Genomic DNA, 14,298 nt, shown 5'->3' on the forward strand with positions numbered 1-14,298 from the left:
CTCAGAAATCTCTGCTTTCTGAGCAGCAGGGTGGGGGTGGTTTAGAACGTTGAATGACACTGTGCACTGTTTAGCAAAGGGGCCTGTGCATGGAATGTTTCTCCACCCATGGTACTATTGTGGTGAATTCTCTTCCCCAAAATCAAGGGGATGAGAGGAAGAGAAGGAAGCCTGAGAGAGTGGGAGGTGAGACACGGGCCTGGCAGAGGCGCTGGAGGACAGCACGTAGCCCCGGGGCGGCCCTGGGCGGGGACTGCCCGCCACTGCCCGGCCTTTCCTGGCATCCCTGGTGAGAAAGCTCTCCAGGTTTTGTAAGTGCGGGTACAGGTAACGTTTGATCTCTCCCAGCACAGAGGTCCGGGCTGCCGGACAATTAATCATTAACCACAACCAACTGTGCTGTTGGTGGGTGTCTCCTCGGCCCGGGGAGTCCTGGCCATTTGAGGACCGGGCCCTCAGCTGTCTGCACCCGGCTGACCAGGCCCACCATGGAGCCCCAGGACGTGGTCTTCCTGCTGCTCTTGTTTCTGAGACCAGGTAAGAGCCCAAGCCGGTTTCTGACCTTACTCAGCGCTGCTCCTGAAACCTGCTTGGCCACTTGGGGGGCGGCTGTGCAGCTTCCTTTATTCATTCATGGGAGTCCCAGTGCTAAATCCAAACTCCAGGGATTCTTCAAGAAACAGGCTTTGCTTCCTGTGAGAACGAACAGGAATGGCAGGAAAATGATAGGGGACTTCTCAGTAAGAGCTGGAGCACCTGTGATGGTTATTTTAATGGAGAAAATAGCCTGTGTTGTCAGGAAACTGGGCAATGCTTGGTCTCTTGGTCCAGTTCTTTGGCTGATCAACATCGTATTCTGTTTGGAGTTTGAGTCTCTTCACTGCCAGATTTCAGCAGTGTCTCTCTCTGAGTTGCTTCTCTTCTTCCGCGTCTCAGTCTGCTGGTCCCTAATAGACACCCAAAGTCATTCTCAAAGATTCCTTGGGTACCATAGAGGGATGTTCACATTTTGTACACAATATGATGTGTGTCCTTTCCTCAACTGCATATGGAACTGCTGGGGTAAGACATGCACTTCCATCTTTTAGATTAGAAAATCCAAACTTTGGAAAACTATAATCTTGGCCCATTAGCACCCCAAATCCAGGATGTAAAGAATCAGAATTGGGTTCCCAAGAAGGAATCTAAAGTTTCCTCCCTTGTTCTCTTTGCCCTCTTGAAAATATTCTAAGCACATGTTTGTGGTTCTTTGGTAGCACTGCACTGTAACACTGTCCTCCCTTTGTTCATCAATTTGCTTCAGCGGGCCCAGTAACTCTCCATCGTGAGACTTGTTGTTACTGTGTTTGGCATATCGAATATGTCTCGCGTAGCTTGCCAGGCTTTGCCATGCTGGTGAGATACTCTCAGTAGCCTGCCGAGCTCTCCTAGGGGGGCGGAGGAATAGAACTCGGCTGGGCCGCACCGGCCAGCTGCACACAAGGCAAACACCCTACCGCTGTGCTATCGCTCCAGCCCCTCAACTAGGTATTAGATATTAAAATAACAACAACAACAACAACAACAAAACCTTTTTCCCCCTTCATCCTAAATCAAGGAAATCCAGGGTCCATTCTATACTAAGCAGCACTTTACAACCCAACCGAGAACATTTTAAGTTCTCAATGGCCTGTGTGGCCCGTATTTACCTAGCTCTCTCCCCTCACAGCCCCCATTTTTGGGGTTTGGAGGGAGGCAGTTGGCTTTGGGTCACACTCAGCGGGCTCAGGGTGTCTGGGATCTAGCCGGGGGTTGGCTGCAAGGAAAAAGCAAAGCCAAGCGCCTTGCCCGAGGTACTCTTTTCCCATCTGCAACTTAAAAAAAAAATCAATCAACCAATCAGATCTTTACTAGTAGGTGATTATACAACACCTCCCCAAATCTTAAAAGTGAGTCCGGTTGGTGGGAGGTGGGTGGGGAACAGAACCAAGCTTGGAAGCGACACTACCCTGATGGAAGCTGTCGGGTCCCCTCTATCAGCTGCGCCTTCTCCAGAGCCTAGTTCCAAAGCCCAAGCCCTGGGCGCCAGGGGCAAGTTTGGCACCGCGGGGCGTGGCTCCATCCTTACAGGGAGGTCCCCTAACGGGTGCCAAGACAGAGGGCGAGTGATGGGCTGGTGATTGGCACACGGTCACCCTGATGCTAGCGGTGGGAAGGCAACCCCCCCCCAAAGTTCCTCTCTCCTGGCGGTAAGGATAAGAAAAGTCACCGAGGGACAGGGTCGGGGGACCCCTTCGGGAGCACGAACGCGGGTGCGCCGGGATGAGGCCATGACCCTCTGGGGCGAGCGGGCCCGGGTGTCCTTCTCCAGCCCACCCGTCTCTTTCCTTCCGGAGGAAAGAGGCAAAAGCCGCTTCTCTCCGTAGAACAGGAAAAAGCTCACAGGCGGGATGGTCCCCACCTCCCCCCACCCCTGGGTGCCTGGACTCACCCCTCTGCAGGGAGCGGCTGAGGATGCGACCCATCTGGAGGCCGCGTGCCGCCCTGGAAGATATAACTCACATAATCTATACTACACTCACCAAAATCACACCATCTAGCAGTATTCTGTCTTCTGAGAGGATTGTTGTAATACCATTCAGATTCATTGCCCCCCCCCCCCCAAAGAATTTATTGCTTTCCAAGAGACAGAATTATCATGATACCTTCAGATTTATTGCCCCCAAGAAAACGCCATGCTCTTGTATGAAGCCCCCCACCCCCCCAGCTCGGGCCAACCCTTGGACAATTGATCTGCTCTGTGTTTTTCCATAGCCACTGGGAGATCATAGAAACATGATCATAACATCAGGTTTGTGGTTCTTCAGATACACAGACACTCAATATGCAACTTCCAGGAAAAAACTGGAAAAGTTGTACTTTAGAGTCAAACTGATGTGAATTTAGTTGAGCCATCCAAGTAAATACTAAGGAAAACACAGAAGGAAGATTGTAGTTTCCAAAGAGATTTTAGCGGAAGGGCTGGGCACAGGGCGGAATCTCACTGGGTTTGGCCCAAGGAAGCGGGAAGAGGCGCAGGGATCTCTCCCAAATGCTTGAACACACTTCTCAGGGCAGGATTAGCATCTGATTTCACCTGCCAGGAGAGAGCCAGGAAGCATTCTTGGGTGAGCTCTGAGCAAGAGGAAGGCATTAACTCTCTCCGTGCCAGTATTTCATCTTCCCAACATGCTACAGGATGCAGAAAGAAGATGCTACTTCAGCTGTGCTCAGGGAGAGGGAAGACAGTCCGCAGCTTCCAGCCCACTAAGTCTTTCCTTCGGCACACAACCAGGTGGACACACACAAGCACACAACCAGCCAGCAAAACTTATTGACAGCAAACATCTGGATGCTTCACTAAGAACTCAAACACACGTTTCTTCTAAGATTTCTGTGTTGAGGTGTCATTCCAGGAATCTCTACGAGACTTTCTGCTTCCAACTCAATCGTTAATGGAAATGGTGTTTGTGCTAGTGTTCAAGGAGCACTCGGACAGTTGAGTTTGCGTCTGTGGACACGGTCTGTAGGGTCTGTTGAGTTTGGAATCCCGTCCACAGAATCGGCGCAGCACAGTTTCTGGAAATGGGAGCTTAGTCCAGAGACCAGGTCGATGGAGACTTGGGCCTGGGACTCCATGTCTTTTCCTCCAGAGTCTTTGGGCACATTCTCAGGTGCCTTTTGATCTGTAAGTTCAAAGTGCATCAGATCATGACCTGTTCAGGAACCACCCCAAAGTTTGGGTTCTCTGACAGATTCGAGGACAGGAAGTGTGGGTTAGGGAGGGCTGGCATCTTACTCTGCTGGTGCCAAGGGCCCGGGCAGGATCTGATTTTGTTAAAGAGGAGCCACAGACTCTGCTGGGCCAGGTCCTTGTTCTCAGTCTCCAACCGTGGTCTGGACCTTCTCCTCTTTGAACAATTCTGTCCCTGCATAGTCCCTCTGTATTCAGCTCCTGTCACAGCTGCTTCAGGAGATGCCCATCTTCTCTGGCTGCTCCTAATTCCTTACCTAGGACTTTCTACACGCTCCCTCCAGCATCCTCCCCTCCCCCACGCTCTGCGAGTGGTCAAAGTCTCCTTGTTGCCTAACCCATTTAGGCAAACTTTGGGTGGATTTTCTTAACCTCTTGGGCTTCCTGCCCTGTGACAATCAATAGTGGCCCATCTCAAAGGGTGGAACTGCCAACTCTGGTCAGAGGTCTCTAGATAGGAAACACTCCTGGTGGTCCCCGGCAGGGGCCAGAGGAGGCTCAGAGTGGTACCTCGGTTGTGAGGCACAGATCACCCTCACCCTGATCTTGGCCTCAGGTTACATCTGACTAGAACCCAGGGCTAATGTTCGCCTCTTTCTGCTTTTCTCCACTGGGCCAGATCATGCCTTGGGGATGTTGTCACCCCACAAACCTTCCTTCTCTCTCCTGATTCCCTTCAGGTGTCTTGGTGCTGAACTCAGTGGGATGTGCCCCAGCATTTAGGGAAGGTTCAGTGCAGGTTTGACCTGTGTCCAGGGAGGACCCTCTGGGTGTGTTTGTCCTATTTGAAAAGGTGACAATGTCACCCTCATGGATGAGATTGTTGGAAACCAGCTAAAATTCCCTATGTTTCTGAGGGCGGACAATGCCTATCATGACAAGCTCATTCCCTCTAACAACAAAGCAATTCGACCCAACTGATCGCAATTGTCTTATTTGCAGCCTCCTGCCCATCAGTGGAGTAACTTAGACTCTGTAGCTCACTCCCTGTTCATCCCTCAATCCAGATGACCTTCTATTATAGTCTGCTCTATTAATACACCTGTTTTCCTAGCATCACATTTTATTCCAAGCCTCTCATTCTACTGCCAACCAGGAGTAACTTTTGCTGGTTTCCAAGCCCATAGTAGTCTAATGATACATTCTCCTTAACAGCGGACAGATTTTCCCAATTGATCTGTCTTTGTTTTCAGGTCTTGGAGCTTCCCTTGAGGACTATGCAAGCACTCAGGGGGCCTTGCTGTTCAGTGTCATGAAGCAGCAACTGGTGGCCAGAAGCATTGAGGACTGTGCTTCCAGGTGTGAGGAGGAAACGAGATTCACGTGCAGGTACTGGACTGTTCCGAGCTGCCCTGGTGATGGTTTGCTCTGTGACACGAGTGTATCAATGGCAGTAGATTTATTCCTGGGCTAATGACAGAAGTAGGATTTCAGGGCCAGAGGAATGTGCACTGACCGAGTGTGTGCTTTGCATGTGGAAAGACCGGGGTTGATTCTTGCTATGACATGTTCCCCAAACACTGTTAGGTAGGAGTCCCAGTCATCTCCTGAGCATCATCTGGTATGGCCCCCCCAAAATAAACAAAGTCCTAGGATTTCAGAGGGGGTTGTTTGGTTTTGGAACCCATGCTTGTTTCTGGATCTGAAAGTCTAACAATTTCTCATTCGCGTATCTTCTAATAATTTCTCATTAGCATTCCTCTTAGGGGAGTACCCCCAAAGAAATGATTTTTCCTTCTTACCTAACACTCGCAGATACTGTTCTGCATTCTCTCAGTAAATATTTACAGGGGAACATGGGACTGAAAGACTCACAGGAGCAAAACTGTCTGGATTCAGGGTGGAAGCTGGTGCCTTGGTGGGTACCAGGAAGAAGCCGTGCAGGGGTGCGCACCTGCTTGGCTGTGTCTGCTGCAGCACAGACACTGGATGATGGAAAAGGATTCTTTGAGCCAGACAGCCAGAGCAGAGTATTGGCACATAGCATTGTCAGCACATCCTTCTTGGCAATAATGGGAGGAAAGAGGGATTTGCAGGGGCGGACCCTTGGGCAGAGTGAGGGCTGAGATGGAGTTCTCAGGGCTGTTGTGAGTTCTCGACGGACTCACTGAGGTGGGAGACCCCTAGGAGACGAGGAGCACAGATAGGAGCCTGCAAGAGGGACACAGAATTGATCCCATTGGCTAAAGCACAGGGTCCTGCATGAGGAGGACTGGAAGGGACCCTGAATGGGGAGGGAGGTGTGAAGGGGAGGTGGCCTGTTGAGGCCATGTCAAAGGATACAGAAGCTGGGTCAAGGGACATGATTCAGGGAACTTCCTGGTGGCAGGGTGTTGTGGGGACAAGGGGATGGGGGTTGGGGGGAAGCGTCTGTAAAGGCCATATCAAGGGGACATGTCCCTAGCGGGGAAGTCAGGCGCCACCTTTAGATAGATTTATTATAACCAAAGCTGCTGTCTTCCAAATCAAAGTCAATATTCTGGCACCACGTTGAAGAAAACGGAGTGAAACAATCGAGAAAAGAGAAGGTGGAGGGAGGAAGGGATCTGGGTACAGCGAGGAGCAACAGCAGGTGGGGGGCACCATTTCTGGAAGCTTCTTGATTCTTCCCAGCTTTGAGCTCCTCCACTCCTCAGAGACAGTGCCCTGGGTTCACTCTGCTGCCCTTGACCGCAGGAAGGCACCCGCATTCGGTTCTCTCCGCAGGTCCTTCCAGTTCCACAGCAAGGAGCAGCAGTGCGTGATCATGGCTGAGAACAGCAGGACAGCGCCCGTGACCCGCATGACAGATGTGATTCTCTTTGAAAAGAAAGGTATGTCCGTGTGCTCATCCCCCAGACCCCTCTTCCTCCTCTCTCTCCCTTAGCCCTGATGGGGCTGTGTGGTCTCTAGCATTGAAAGCAGAGTCAGGACCAGACCTTACCACTGTGTGTAGGTCAGTCAGAGGGTGTGTGTGTGGGGGGGTCACCAACTCTTTTCGATGGCCTTTACTTAAATGAAAATACAGGAGTTAATTTTACTTAAATTTTTTAAAAAATGTGCTACTATTACTTTTAGTTTGGGCCATACCCGGTGGTGCTCAGGACTTACTCCTGGCTTTGCACTCAGGGGTCATCCCTGGTGGGTCTCTAAGGGTCGATATAGAATGTGGGGGTTGAACTCAGGTCCGTCATGTGTAAGGCAAGCATCCTTACTCCCCTTGTACAATCTCTCCAGTCCCAAAGATATATATATATAGAAAAAACACTTCTAGTTCCACAACTCTGAAAGAAAATACTCAAATTTAAACTTTATTTTTAGGGGGAGGGATAGGCCTTAAGGTTCCTTTTGATCTTATGATTGAACCTTAAGTTTTCTTTTGATCTTATCCTTATTCTGCAGACAGACCAGGGCCTCGAGCCCATGAGCTAGAACCAACTGGTGCCTGAATGCTCAGTGCCATTTGGAAAAAGCCTGCGATTTTATTCTCAAATTTCCCACTTTGAAGAATCCTAGTCTATGTCTCCTATGAAATCTGAAATGTTAGTCTTCAAAAATTTTTCAGTTAATTTTCCAGAGTTTTCTTGTAAGGTCTGCCCTGCCTTTTCTACTGCTGAGGAGAAGAAATATCTGAATACCTGGAAATTTGCCTGGCTTTTTTCCCCCAGTGTCTGCATGACTATTTTAATGGCATATCACAGCTTTAAAGATACCTGCTTTTCTCTATTGTTATATGGCACTTGCAAGAACAACTTAGCTGGACTGCAGAGAAAGTACAGGAGTTAAGACATTTGACTTGCATGCAACTTTCTGGCTTGATATCAGGCTCTAAATGTGGTTCTCTGTGCTGCCCGAGGAGTGATCCCTGAGCATAGCAGAATGTGGCCTGAAAAACCAAATGCTAAACTGAACAATTGCAACAACAAAAACAACAAAAAGATTTTCAAATATTTTCAGTCAGAGCTGTCAACAATAAGAAATTATTCATCCACTCTTGACAATAATGTGACATTTTTCTTTAGCTGCTCCACAAAACTCTAGAGTTTTCAAAGAATTTGTTAGTCTAGGGTTCTTTCTACCAAATGAATCAAGGTTCATCTTATCTCTCTTCCTGCTGAAGGTCTTTCTTACCTCTCTTTCTCTTTGCCTCTTGAGATTAAAGTGCAGACGAAATCTAAGGCCTGTGTTGATTATTTGTTTTTATACACAGTGACTGAAGGCTGAGATATATTGGATTACTAAACACCCACCAGATGGGAAAAGAGTCAGTGGGATTCTCCCTAAAAATGCTAATATTTAAATATGACATTTGTAAATCGTTAACCAGAAGGAAGATGGGGGTGTCCGGTTGGCTTGGTCTGAATTGTTGAAAAGTCGCTTGTTTTCAAGGCGATGGAAAGGAGCAAAGGTTAGACAAACTCGGGAGGGTACATCCAAACAAGAGAGGGGAAGAGGCACATGGCAGTCATTTCCAGTATCCCAGTGGAATATTGATCCTCACCTGATCTGCCTGCGAGGGTTTTCCACGTCTACTGCCCACCGCCCTTCACGGCCATTCCCCACTCTCAGGTCTAAACCACCATCTTCGCTGACTGGGTCACTGCCCGGCCAGATTGGTCCTTTCCTTTGAGCACCTGAGAGAAGAACTGAGAAAGTACAAGTACTGAGAAAACGCTGTGTGGCCAGCACCTTTGCATATCGTCCCTTGGAACCCTTTTAAGCATCCCTTCTTTCAAGCATCTTCCCTTCTCCTGAATCTCCAAAGTATCTTGGGGCTACACCAATTAAAAGAAATTAATTTGGGGGCCACACTCAGTGGTGCTCAGGCCTACTCCCAGCTCTGTGCTTGGGGTCACTCCCATCAGTTTCCAAGGGACCACGTGGTACTGAGGATCACAGCCAGGACTCTCCCATGCAAAGCCAGCATGCAGCCCTTTAAGGCGTCTCTCTGCCCCTTGACGCTCACTTTGGAGAAAAGCAATAGGCCTACTGTAATGATCTATCCTGGAGAAATTTGCAATTGTTACAGTGTTGGCTGGAAAGTGTAGTTTGCTACTGGTTGTTAGAAGTACTTTTCCCAAATAATCAATGAATTAAAAAAAAACTTGGCTAAAAGTAGTGAATCATAAAAGACAAGTTGATAAACCTTGAATGTGTTAACTCTGTCATTGCATACCCAAGCTGACAGGGGCACTGTGAGTGAGTAAGTGAATAAGGGCCTTTTTCTCTGACCTGGGGCCAGTGATGGGAGCTTCTGTCTCTCTTCCTGAATAGCATCAGCTCAGAACCTGGTCTTGGTTGCCCATTTCCTTCTGTTCGATTAGATGATGGTCTAGAGACACCCGATAATCCTTCTGACTATAAAATACCTTTCTCATTTTATTATTCTCCTCAGCTTCATAGAGGCCCCATGTGTCCGCCCTGCCCTCACTGGGGTTTTGCAAACAATTAATCTATTTGTGCATTTGTGGCGTGGGGGATGGAACCCATTTTCTCCTTGTGCAGTTCCTGGGCTCCTCCAGATCCACGTCTCCTGCCCTTGTAAACAGTGCCCTTAAAAACAACCAAATTTGTCAAAATAGAAAGTACAATTTTTTCCCCCACACATTCACATTTTTAAAACTCTAAAGTTTGGGATCATCTCTTAAATAAGCTTTATAAGGTATTTGATCCCACAACCAGCTGGATCTTCATAATGCATCACCCACGCCGAGGGCAGGGATGTGTGTGGGCAGTGGCTGCTACCCTCGTGGGCCCAGGTGAGTACTGGAAGTGCATCCTGGGTTAACCCAGGGTCAGTGGTCCAAGGCTGGTCAAGAGCAGCTTGGTGCACCCAAGGGGGACTGTACAGCTTCTTTCTCAGCTCCGTGAGCCCCATCTCATGTCGGTATCCTGGGAATGTCCAAAGCAGAGCCACGTGGTCTGTTGGCCTGTAAAGAGCCTGCAGAACCCACCCTAGTTCCCACATGCTCAACACTCTGCAGTCCAGCTAATTTGACTTTGTTTTATTAAGCTAAAAATGTTCATTACTGGGGCTGGAGAGATAGGGCAGCAGATAGGGCACTTGCCTTACATGTGGTCAACTCGTCTTCAGTCCCCGGCACCCTATATGGTCCCCTGAGCCCCACCATGAGTGATCCCTGAGCACAGAGCCAGGAGCAAGCTCTGAGCACCACTGGGTGGGGCCCCTAAACAGAACCAAATGTCCATTCCTGCTAATCTGCCTTCTATTGAGAGGCTGTTCATTCACCAGACGGTGTGTGCCAGACACTAACTTTTCAGAGTGTGTGCTACTGGCCGCACCTCCTCGCCCGTCCTCAGCACTGCTGTCGGGTTGGCTCTTCCGGCTTTGTGTCTTCCTGCAGAGCTTCCCTGGCCTGGCAGGTGGAGAGACTCTGTCCATGCTCTTTCTTCCCTCTGCTGCATATGTAATCTGTGTGTGTGTGTGTGTGTGTGTGTGTGGTGGGGGTGTGTATGGCGGGTGTGTGGTGTGTGTGTATGTGTGTGGTATGGCGAGTGTGTACATGTGATGTGTATGTGTGTGTATGTGTGTGGGGTATGTATGCATGTGTGTATGTAGTGTGTATGTGTGGGTATGTGTTTGAGTGACGGGTGTGTGGTATGTGTCAGGTATATGTGTGTGCACATGTATGTAAGTGTGGTGTGTGGCAGGTGTGTATATGTGGTGTGTGTGAGTGGCTGGTGTGTGTGGTGGATATGTGGTGTATATGTGTGTATGTGTGTAGTGTATGTGTGTGTATGTGGTGTGTGTGGTGTGTGTGTGAGTGGCTGGTGTGTGTGGGTTATATGTGGTGTGTATGTGTTGTATATGTATGTTTGTGTATGTGTATATGTGTGTATGTGGTGTGTGTGTGAGTGGCTGGTGTAGTGCAGTGTGTATGTGGTGTGTATGTGTGTGTGGTATGTATGTGTGTATGTGTATGTGTGTGTATGTGTATGTGTGTGTATGTGGTGTGTGTGGTGTGTGTGAGTGGTATGTGTATGTGTATGTGTGTGGTGTATATGTGATGTGTATGTGTCTATGTGTATGTGTGTGTATGTGGTGTGTGTGGTGTGTGTGAGTGGCTGGTGTATGTGCGGTGTGTATGTGGTGTGTATGTGTGTATGTGTGTGTGGTATGTATGTGGTATGTATGTGTGTATGTGTGTGTATGTGGTGTGTGTGGTGTGTGTGTGAGTGGCTGGTGTGTGTAGTGTGTGTGAGTGGCTGGTGTATGTGTGATGTGTATGTGGTGGTATGTGTGTGTGGTATGTATGTGTATGTGTATGTGTATGTGGTGTGTATGTGTGTATGTGTGTGTTGTGTATGTGTGTATGTGTACATGTGTGTGGTGTGTATGTGGTGTGTTTGTGTGTATGTGTATGTGTGTGGTGTGTATGTGGTATGTGTGATGTGTGTGTGTGAGTGGCTGGTGTGTGTGTAGGGGGCCACACCCAGTGTGTGTGTAGATCCCGGCTCCTTCCTTCCTGTTTCCCCCAGTTCTGCGGCCCCAGGCTCGGATGAGCAAGGCAGTGCTCTGAAGAGGGGCCACGTGCCCGTCCTGCCTGGCTCTAAAACAAGGGTCTTCGACGGAGAAGCCGGTGCCCGCCCCCGTGTCCCTGCCCTTCTCCCTCCCTGCAGCACCACTCAGGACTTCCTCATGCTGCTTCTCCCAGAGAACACGGGATGCTGGTGGCTCAAAGACTGGGCCCAGGCTTTGATGTTGGGAAGTCCAGTTTGACCTCTGTCACCGCAAGATCCCCTGAGGACCACCAGGAGCAACCCCCAAGCACCGCGCTAAGAGTAGCTCCCCAGCCCTGTGGGTGCCCTGCAAATCTACAAGAAAATAATGTACGTGACCAGGTTGTTTCTCTCCTCTCAGTGTATCTTTCAGAGTGCAAGACCGGGAACGGAAAGACCTACAGGGGCACCATGTCCAAGACGAGGTCGGGTGTGACCTGTCAGAAGTGGAGTGTCAGCTCCCCGCACATACCCAAGTAAGAATCCCCTCCTGCAGCACTGAGGTCCTGTGACCCCTTTTGCCCCCCAAACAGCAAAGAGGTCATGTAGAATCCAGGGAGCCTCCCTTCCTCGGGGCAGTGAGACACGCTCCCCTAGTTCTGGCACAAACTCTGAGTGTGGTGACTCCGTGTTGAGGCCTGAGGTCACACGTTTCTGAAAGCTCTAGACCAGCAGCTGCTTCTGATCATCGTTCCCTTTCCCGTTTTGATTCTTCATATCACACGTAGGAGTGGTGTATAAAGGCACTTGTCCCCTCCTGGGCACTTCTCTCTCTCTGACTTATTTCTCTTATCATGACACCTTCTCATTTTTCCTTATATCAAAAGCCCAGTTTTCCCCTTTTTCTCAAAGTGCACTACTGTTTACTATGTCACTGTGTCTATAAGATCATGATTTCTAATCCTGCCATTGGGTTATTGGACTATTTCCAGGTCCTGGTTGCTGTAAGTAGTGATGCCATGACCATAGTTGTTCCTGTGTCTTTTCTTTTCAAAAGAGAGATTTTCAAATCATTTTTATCAAGGTACTGGGATTTACAGTACTGTTAATCATACTTTTTATGCATTCATTGCTCCAATATGCATCACCAGAATGTCTGCATCACCTATGTTCCAAGGAACTGTTCCAAACACGTCCCTCATGCCAGTTCAGTTACGTAGATAAAATCTTCAGTTCAGATGACTTTCACCGGGGGGCTGGAGAGATAGCACAGCGGGTAGGATGTTTGCTTTGCCGACCCAGGTCCAATTCCCAGCATTCCATATGGTCCCCTGAGCACTGCCAGGAGTAACTCCTGAGTGCAGAGCCAGGAGTAACCCCTGTGCATCACCAGGTGTGACCTGAAAAGCAAAAACAACAACAACAACAAAACAGATGACTTTCACCACTTGTATTGACCTTTTAAAAATTATTTTATTTTTATAAAGTTGTTACATTAATTTATTACATTCACTATTTCAACACCAATCCCAACACCATTATACCTTCTGACCACTATATTTTGAATTTTTCTACCCCACCCCAAAGCCTCCCACACAAAACAAGACCTAAATAATTTATTTTGTATAGCTTGTTATGAATAATCTGCTGCTCAAAATGATCCAAAAAATTTTCCTTGAAGAAAAGTGTGTGAAGATTGTTGTATCTCACCCCAGAATCATTAAGCCCTTGTATAAGAGATCACTTTAACATGATGTTAAAGATTGAGCCCTGTGCACTAATATATATATATATACATATAATGTATATATGTGTGTATGTACATATGCATGTATACATATATACACACACATATATATATTTTATAAAATGTGGTGTGCTACTCTTGGTACATCAGCAGAAAAAGTATGAGATGTTGCTCCAGGAATTGTAAACTTTTAAATATAGCTGGAGTTAATTTTTTAACTGGATGGTGACTTTGGGGTCTGGAGGCAACTCTATGATGTGTTGCTCTCTTTCTCTTCTGAGATTTATTTGTGAGTCTCTGGATCATGGCCATTAATGAGCTTATATGGCAACCAGAGACGGTTCATGGGTATGACTGCCAGGCTCCCGGAAGAACAGGGATATGTGGGGAGCTCGCCCATTCCTGATTCCATATGAGCCTGGAGATTTCAGTTACAAAATCCACATACCTGAGTTTTTCCAACAGATTCACTCATGGATCAGGCTCTTCTAAGCCTGTGGAAATAGCTGTGAGCATGGTGGTGATTGGGTTCTGGAGGGTTTTAGCTGCTGGGGCTCTGTTGGGACAGTTGGAGGGACTCACTTGCCCCCTTCTGGGGTGCTCTTGAAGAGACAATCTGGTGCAGGATCTGGAGGCATTTATGTGGCAGTGTCTGTTTTGACTTTTTTAATCCTATCTGTTGGACAGATGCACCTACACACATATATAGATGAATAGAGCTAATCTCCTGAAATTTCACAAAATCGTAAGGTCACTGTCACGGTCCTCCTGTTGTTCATCAATTTGCTCGAGCGGGGCCCAGTAATGTCTCCATCGTGAGACTTGTTGTTACTGTGTTTGGCATATTGAATACGTCACGGGTAGCTTGCCAGGCTTTGCTGTGCGGGCCAGATACTCTCGGTAGCTTGCCGAGCTCTCCAAGAGGGGTGGAGGAATCGAACTCGGCTCTCTGGGCCGGCTGCACGTGAGGCAAATGCCCTACTGCCGTGCTGTTGCTCCAGCCCACAAAATTAGAAATCAGTGATAATTTGATAAAGTCAGTTTTCAAAAACAATACTTGTTAGAGGTGCATACATCAAAAATTAACATTAGAAATAATCCTGAGCTTGTACATTTACGTGAAATAAGTAAACTTTACGTGAAATTTATGTGAAATAAGTAAATCTACCCAATAATCTTTTTAATTTGGTGGATTTTGTGTTTTATTTTGCTTGTTTTTTGTTTGGGGGCCACATCTACTATGTTAAGCACTTATTCTTTTTTTTTTTTTTTACTTTCATTTATTTATTTATTTTATAGTATTAAAACATTTTTTTTCCAGGTCAGGCCCAGCCCTGAT

General features: G+C 47.9%; 1 protein-coding gene across 2 annotated transcripts in view; it reads left to right on the forward strand.

Annotated features, from left to right (window-relative positions):
• Positions 1–407: 407 nt before the first annotated feature.
• The window catches only part of LOC130034556 (plasminogen-like), a 53,243-nt gene continuing 39,352 nt past the window's right edge, over positions 408–14,298 (forward strand). Inside the window, exons 1-4 of one of the 2 annotated variants that reach the window (XM_056126168.1) lie at positions 408–537; positions 4,966–5,101; positions 6,479–6,585; positions 11,634–11,748. In XM_056126168.1, the coding sequence (XP_055982143.1) occupies positions 489–537; positions 4,966–5,101; positions 6,479–6,585; positions 11,634–11,748 (407 nt within the window). In that variant the 5' untranslated portion in view covers positions 408–488. The remainder of the gene's footprint in view (positions 538–4,965; positions 5,102–6,478; positions 6,586–11,633; positions 11,749–14,298) is intronic. The other variant, XM_056126167.1, reaches the window with a different exon arrangement.

Source organism: Sorex fumeus, unplaced genomic scaffold, assembly GCF_029834395.1.
Source record: "Sorex fumeus unplaced genomic scaffold, SorFum_2.1 ptg000061l, whole genome shotgun sequence".
Classification (NCBI taxonomy): Eukaryota; Metazoa; Chordata; class Mammalia; order Eulipotyphla; family Soricidae; genus Sorex; species Sorex fumeus.